Source organism: Tupaia chinensis, unplaced genomic scaffold (genome assembly GCF_000334495.1).
Source record: "Tupaia chinensis unplaced genomic scaffold, TupChi_1.0 Scaffold147003_1, whole genome shotgun sequence".
NCBI lineage: Eukaryota > Metazoa > Chordata > Mammalia > Scandentia > Tupaiidae > Tupaia > Tupaia belangeri.
The window spans coordinates 2,910,822-2,918,322 of record NW_006206856.1 but is presented as its reverse complement, the minus strand read 5'-3'; the positions used below and the strand labels follow the sequence as shown (position 1 = coordinate 2,918,322).

The following is a 7,501-nucleotide window of genomic DNA, read 5'->3' as shown; positions in this document are numbered from 1 at the left end:
TGGCAAGAGCGGGAATGGCCACAGGCTGGCTCAGTCTCATTGCTGGGCCTTGATGGAGGAAAGCTGCCTGTCAGAGCCCTGGGTCTGGCCCTACCTGTGAAGCCCAGGTGGTAGTATTGACACTAGGTGTCACAGCCACTCATGTCTGCAGGATCTACAAATAATTTTATTGAAATTGAACAAATAACACAACAGTCTTTCAAGGCTGGAGTCACCCTCCTCTAGCCGTTTCCCACACTCTAGAAGCAAAGAGCTTGCACATTAAAAAAAAAAAAAAAAGTCATCTGTATATAGAATTCGTACTCTGCCCCAACATCATCATGGACTAGACTATTTACAAACCTTCACATTTTAAGTATTCCTTTTATGTTTTTCCCCTCCTTTCCATCCCCACCCAGGGGTTCCAGTATTTTCCACTGACTAATCCTGAAGGGGGGAGGGTACTGTAGGGAAGGAGTGTGGGCTACTCATAACTATTAGCCCTAGGGTGTTGTCCCTACCACAGGGTGGTGGACAGTCCCCTTCCAGTGGGGTTGGGGGCTGGTGCAAAGGCAAGGGGGACTCAACAGAATCGGGGGTTCGGGGCAACTCCCCAGAGGCAAAGGCATCCACAGTCCATCCTGACCCCGGCCTGTACCCTCTCAGCTTGAAGGGGAGGGAGCAAAAACCGGTTGCAGTGGGGAGGACTCAGCCTAGCCCTGGGAGGAGGAAGACTCCCACACCAGTCCCCACTCCTGTCAACAGCCAGTAAACGGTCCATCCGAGCGTGGGAACAAACGGCAGGTAGGCGGGAAGAACCAGGCTGATGCTGCCCAACACAGGAAGGATCGAGGTAGCAAACGGTGAAATGCTCTGACTAAGGGGGAAGGGAAGTGAGGGCGAGAAGTTCCTACTTGTGTACAGCCCCAGCAGCCCAGGGGCTGCAAGAAGGCAGACCTTGCTTGTAAAGTGCTATAGCCTCTAGCAGGGCTGGGCCCCAGGCAAGCTTGGAAGAGAGCAGGCCAGGCAAGGAACCGGGAATCAGGGATTCCTGTCCGGCGCAGGCGCATTCCTGTCCGGCGCAGGCCTTGCCGTGCTTCTTGAAGGAGTAGCTGGGGAGGCTGGGATGGTAACTCTGCCATTAGCCCTGACAGTCACCAGCCACCTCTTTTTCACACACAAACCAACGCCGTGGGATTGCCCTGCTCACAGCTGAAGGTTCTGGGCCAACGGAGCTTATTCAGGGCTGTGGCCCCGGCCTGGGCTCCTTAGTGAAAGCCACACTTTGAGCCTGGGGGTTTCCTGCTGGGGTGGGAGGTGCTTGTGTCTGCCACTCCCCAGGCTCACACCTCATAGAGGATCACTGGGAAATCCACGTGGATGCGGGGGGGATCCAGCTTCACGATGCCCTGCCAGAGAAACAGAGGCTAGTGAGGGTTGGTGGGTCAGGCCCTCTTCTCCAGGAAGCCTTCCTGTTCCTCCCAGATCTTCCCCCAGGAGCCCCCACCATGACAGCAGACCCTATCTGGGTCTACCCCCACACACCTGACATAGCTCTAAGACCACCAGCCCCTCACCTGAGGAATCAGATTCTTATGCACCCTTCTCAGCTTGGCCCGCTTCTGCCCATTTTTGGTGACGATTGTCTCCTCATAGAACTCGTGAGCCAGATCCCCATCCTCGTCATAGAACATGGAGCTGTGCAGAGGAAGAGAGGGAGAGCCTGGGCTGAAACCCCATGACTGGTCATGGCAAATGACCCACCAACCCACAGGGAAAGGTGCCCAACTGCAAGTGGGAAGGAACAATATGGCGAGAAGAGAGAAAATGCCTGGAGAATCGTTTGCATGGGGCTTGGGGTCTACTAGGAATAAGTGGGGAGTAGGGTGCTGGCCACTACTACTTTCTCAAACCCCCAAGAAAGATCACACTGTCCAGGCAACCAAAGGTAGTTCTCATCACTGGTTTGGCAGGACCGGCCATTGTCCTATTGGGCCCATGCCTCCACCCAAGACTTCTAGAGTGGATGGGGAGGCAGCCTGGACACACTGGTCTCACTCCAGAAGACTGCTGGCCCAGTGCCAAAGACTGAGATAGCAAATGCCCAAGCTAGAAAGGAACCTAATGGAAGGAAGGCTGCGTAGCCCCACCCTCAAGTGACTGGTGCAGTCAAATCGCCACTGTTGGGTCTCCGTGGTATCTAGAGCCAAATCTCTACCATAGATTGTGCCTATCCCCAGGAGTCCACTAGGGTTAGGGCAATCCCGTGCTATTGTCTGGGCCCCTGGGGGAAGAGGGAGGTAGGTCAGGGCTCCAGATCTGCAGAGAATAACAGGGTCAGGTGTTTTTCCCCCCCTGGCCTCACCCTAACACTGGGGCCCAGCCTTGTTTTCCCAGTCACTGCCCTCAGAGGTCCAACCCCCTACAGTGGGGAAGAGAGATAGCTTCGATAGAAAGTCATTCTCTTAGAAAAACTGAGGGTGGCTAGGAGCCTTCACCTTTCAGGCTGAGCTGGAAGAAATTAAGGAAAGAGGTCCTGAGGTTTTCTGGAGGCTGTCTTAGTGGTGGAGGGCCTGCCCAGGGACAAGCTTCAGGTCCGCTATTCCTTAGGGAGACCTTCAGTGAGACCAGGCCTCCAGGAGCTGCCCTCCTGGTTCTCCCCAGCCCTTGCTCCGATGGGGCCCTAAGTATGGGAGTCGTCCTGGCTCGGGTATTGGGCATGCGGCGGCAGGAGCTCCCGGTGGCGCCGGGCACCCAGCCACCCACTTGTCCTCCCCAGAATGGAACCCACGCCCTTACCCGCGGCGCGTGAATACGAAGGGGGGTACCGCTCGGCCTCGAGGCCGCACCAAAGCTTGCTCAGTGCCCGCTGCCTCCGGGCCACCGCCCCCCGCCGCCGAGGCGAAGGGCCACAGGCCCCGAGCTTTGGAGCCGCTGGCGCCCATGTCAGGGCCGCCGGCGCATGGCGGGCCCCCGCGGCCGCTCCGCTCTCACAACGCAGTCAGCACCACCATGCCCTGTCCCTGTCTCCGCTCGCAGGTGCCGCCGTCGCCGCCTTCCGCAGGATCGGCTGTCTCCACGGAAACCTCACTTCCGCTTCCGCACGCCCCGCAAGCTGCTCCCTTTGATTGGCTGCTGCGCTAGTCGGTCCGTAGGGCGGGGCCAATGGCTGCTCTCAGACGCCGGGCATCCCAGCATGCACAGCGACTCCCCAGATCCCAGCAGGCCTCGCTCTGTGCTGGGACAGCTCCCGGAGAGCTTTGGCAGTGCGTTCTGGACTCTGGCATATGCGGCAGCTCCGATGTCTCCGAACCTCCATTGGGCCAGCTCTGCCAGATTCCCCTCAAACGAGCACGTTAGGGCCTGACTCAGGCCAGGCTGCTTCTACTTCTAGCACGATTTTGCGATTGCCACTTGCATGCGAAGAAAACAGCTTAAATTGGCGGAATGTAGTATAGCTATATTCAGGTCTGAAGAATTTAGTGTTCTTCCCAAACCCACAGAATGCATGGAAGCAAGAATTGTTGCTAGCTGTCCTAGCAGCCAAGTGCTGTCCAGCCCTGACTTGCAGCTCAGTGTCTGGTGAAGGTGTTATACCACATCTCCTCCCAGAGCTCTGTTCCCTAAGCCCTAGCCGCTGCCCCTCCATGACTGGAGTCCCAGGGTGCTAAGTGATAAGGAGAGACTGCATCTGCCTCACAAGCTGGCCCAAGGTGACTTTGCAAGGATTCCTGTGGTGAGCGTGTCCATTACCCCTGACAGCCACTGGCATGGCAGACAATGGCAGTTGTGAGCCCATAATAAAGAATATGAAAGACGAAGATTCTCAAATCTTTATTCAGACACTCCTCAGGCCCCAGGTCCTGATGGTGACTGTCACTCCCACCCCTTTCCCTGCAGGAGACATTCAGCTGAGGCCACAGAACATTACATACATTCGCACACGTCACCAAAAATACCTGAGGCAGAGACCCTGGCTTTGGTTGTTGGCAAACAAGGTACAGACCTGGGCCGGGGTCCACCTTCACAGACCTTGGCCCAGGGCCATCCTCCTTGGAGGAGGCGTTGAGGCACTGTCGCTGCACTGTGAGCCAGCACTCCCTGACCTCAGGGTGTGTGAGGAGTCAGAGGGCACTGCAGAAGAAAGCCTAGACTCTTCCCCCATGGCCCCTTATTCTGATCGCCCTCTTGGCTCCACTAGGGCTATCCTGAGATCCTATCCAAGATCCAAAACATACAACGTTGCCCCACAGACGAGGGCCCTCACCCCTGCACACACTACCCTGTTCTTGTAGTCTCCAAGACCTTCGCATCTGGAACATGAATTAGAGATTTCTGTCTGTCCCACCTTGCTGCAAGCTGGAGCAGCTCCCCTGGAAGTCCTGGTCCTAGGTGACCTAGCACATGGTGGGGCAGAGGGGTACAAGGCCATGCCCTGTTACACCCACTGGATACACAGGGTCAACTCCTTCGCTGTTCTCTGGGCTCGTTCCCTAGGAGGGGAGGGCCTCCATGCACACTCATTCCTCAGGCCCCACAGGCCCTGTCACACTCACACAGCACACTCCTGGCGCTGCCTACATTCCTCCTCCCACCCAGGGGTACAAGGTCACCCCAGTGGGCAGGCATGCAGGGCTTCTTGGATCTTCTGGCGGCAATAGGAGTACTTCTGGAGGATCTGGCGGAGGTGCTCTTCCTCTTCGCGCTGCAGGATGCGCAGGAAGTTGTGCAGTTCAGGCATGCTGAAAGCGTCCCACTGTAAGGGGAGAGGGGAGGCGAACAGGTTGCAGCAGGGATGCTGAGGCCCGCACACCCTCCCAGAGCCTAGTGTATCATGGTCATGTGAGCCAGGACTGGGCTTTCTGGTGTCAGGCTCTTGCCTCAATGGTTTGTGCTAGGATCCCTGGCAGCAATCTGTGTAGGAGATGGGCCCTACAAAACTGTCAGCTCATGAGGAGGCGACCAAACCAGATATACCAGTTAGCTACGGACAGGTTATGCCCATGTGGAGTCTAAACCCACTCTATAAGCCCCATGGAGCCAGAGGCTTGCAAGTAAAAAGTCTCTTTTGTTAGTTTATTTTTCAGAAACAGGGTCTCTGTACGTTGCCTGGGCTGGCCTCAAAGTGGTGGTCCTCCTGCCTCAGCCTGAGTGGCTAGGATTACAGGTACGCCATGCCATGCCCAGTTCAGGTCAAGTCTTAATGCCAGATGATTTTCCACAACGGGAAGGAGCAGAGCACCAAGACAATTCCTCCTGGCTTCTTGGGGAAGAGGCCTTGGCATGATCGCCTGGAAGCCTTCACTTCAGTTATCAGACCCATTCCTTCCTGAAGAAGTTTTTGTGGGGCTTGTCTTCCAGCTTCGTTCCTCTTCCAGGTCTTATTGTAACTACTGCCAGTGACAACCAAGTGACAACGAGGACTATGTACTCACATTCACCTCCCCAGAGTCATTCTCCTTCAGGACGAAGCTCAGGGCCTTCTCACTGGGCCCTGCAAGGAGCCGCAGTCGCAGGGGCTGCTCATCATCCGACAGCTTCCGCAGGTACACTGAGGTCAGGAAGGGAAAGAAGTGTGTGATTGGAAACAGGTCTGACTGTTTAAGCCCATGTGCGAGAGTTCATGCATATATACCCTGCAAGGTTGGGGTGGGGTGCAAAGCTCACCTTGGCCATGACGCTCAGCCCGCTCAAAAAGTGCAAACTTGCGGGGGTCGTCTACCACCAAGAACTTGCGCAGCAGGGCCTCGATGACCTCACGTGCCCGGGTCCGCGACAGTACATGCAGGTGCTTGACAGCATCCTTGGGCAAGTAAAAGGAGGTGCGGCGCTTCACGGCTGGGCCCCGCCCTGGGCCCCGCCGGGCATCTTGCAAGGTGGGGGGCTTCTTGCTGGCTGGCACTGAGACAGGACGCACCAGCTTCAGCTGGACCTTGATGAAGCCTGTGTAGGAGCCATCCTTGTTCTACAGAGAAAGAGACCCCAAAGCACTGCAGTAGGACGCAGGATCTGACAGTTCACCGGGGCTCAGCTGGCTGCGGCACCCAAGAACACCTCAGCTGTGACCTCTGGGCGTCAGGCACACAGCTGGGCTCCTGCCCCTCTGCACACCCCACTCACCAGGCTCATGAAGAGGTTGCTGTTGATCTGGCCATTGTAGTCTTTGATCTTCTGCTCAATTTCAGCCTGAGAAAGGTCAGGTGTCTCCCGTTCCACAGGCTCATCCTGAAAGACAGGCCAGCATGCACGTCACAGGCAGGGGACCATGATGTCTGTCTGCCTCAGTCCCTCCAGGCCCCCTCTGAAAAATGGCCTTGGAGGGGCCAACAGGTGGCATGGTGGTTACAGGCACTGGACTCCCATAGGGCCAACCGTGGTTTGAGTCCTGGACCTAGCAGCTTGCTTTCTCACTTTCCTTCTCTCTCTTTCTCTCTGTCCCTCTCTGCTCAAATTAAAAATAAGTAAACAAATAAATAAAGCTAAATAAAGTAATTTTTTTTTTTTGGAGAGGTTTTTGCTATAGGGCACGTGCGCTCGCCAGAAAGACAGAGAGAAACAGAAAGCGAGAAATCACCCCCCAAAGGGGATGGCCACGTAGCAATCCCTTCTCCTCCATTCTCTCGGGATCTTGGGCACACACGCACATGCGCCTGGTGTGAGTTTAAGCCACCAGGTCTGGGACTCAAACTGCAGTTGACTACATGGGAGTCCAGTGACATAGCCATTATACCAACTGCTGGTTCCAATAAAATAATTCTTTAATTAAAAAAACCTTGGAAACTTGACTGCCCTTGGTCCCCCACCACTGATGTAACAGCTGACCAGGGGACCCTGCTTCTGGCTCTGCACCCTGGGGGAAGGCCAAATCATGTGGCCTGTCCCAGCTGTTGCCTAGGGCCACCCCAGCACTGGACAGGGCACTAAGGGTACCACAGAACCAGGGGCAACAGAAGTCCCAAAGCCAGGGCCTAGGGGAAAAAATGTAGGATTCTGAGGAGGGGCTCGTATTTAAAGTAAAACCATGAGGCAACTGTACAACCTGGTCTCAGCAGCCTGGGTGGGTTGCAGTCAGGGTCTGTCCTGGAGAAGGCAGCCTGATTTCCTGCTCTGCTCATGACACCACAGGGGAGGACAAGTGCACACAGAGGCCCAGCCAGCAGGGGTAGGAGGGAGGTGTCACCTCCACAAACTCCAACACCCTCCATGTCTCAGACATGGCGCATCACTGGGACATGCTGTTACCCTGGCACGCTATACTGACGGCAGCTCCAGGCTGGCTCCCGGCTGCCCAAGGGGCACAGACAGCTTCCTGGCAGAGCCTGTCCCACAAGTGCCAAGGAGTGGGCTTCTGTGTGGTCCTCACGCTTTGCTGGAAGACTTTTGCTCCTGCACTCTGTCCCTCCTCCTCTAGGACTGGATCCCTGCCAGCAGGGCGAGAGTGAGCCAGGGCAGCCAGGGCTCTGAACTTTCTTCTACCAGACTCCCTTGACCCCCTCCCCCCCGTCAGCCTTACTTCCTGCTG

At 56.2% G+C, this 7,501-nt stretch overlaps 2 protein-coding genes across 2 annotated transcripts in view; both read right to left on the bottom strand.

The window, feature by feature from the left end:
- Window positions 1–1,185: 1,185 nt before the first annotated feature.
- TUSC2 (tumor suppressor 2, mitochondrial calcium regulator) lies at window positions 1,186–3,070 on the bottom strand. The gene is made up of 3 exons (XM_006169377.3): window positions 2,779–3,070; window positions 1,557–1,677; window positions 1,186–1,388 (listed from the first exon to the last, which is right to left on the bottom strand). The coding sequence occupies exons 1-3, from the start codon at window positions 2,922–2,924 to the stop codon at window positions 1,323–1,325; spliced, it is 333 nt and encodes a 110-aa protein (XP_006169439.1). The 5' UTR covers window positions 2,925–3,070; the 3' UTR covers window positions 1,186–1,322.
- A 727-nt stretch (window positions 3,071–3,797) lies between these two features.
- The window catches only part of RASSF1 (Ras association domain family member 1), a 6,734-nt gene continuing 3,030 nt past the window's right edge, over window positions 3,798–7,501 (bottom strand). Inside the window, exons 2-5 of the mRNA XM_006169376.3 lie at window positions 6,100–6,204; window positions 5,647–5,944; window positions 5,415–5,530; window positions 3,798–4,735 (exon numbers count right to left, since the gene is read on the bottom strand). Coding sequence (XP_006169438.1) covers window positions 4,589–4,735; window positions 5,415–5,530; window positions 5,647–5,944; window positions 6,100–6,204 — 666 coding nt within the window. The 3' untranslated portion in view covers window positions 3,798–4,588. The remainder of the gene's footprint in view (window positions 4,736–5,414; window positions 5,531–5,646; window positions 5,945–6,099; window positions 6,205–7,501) is intronic.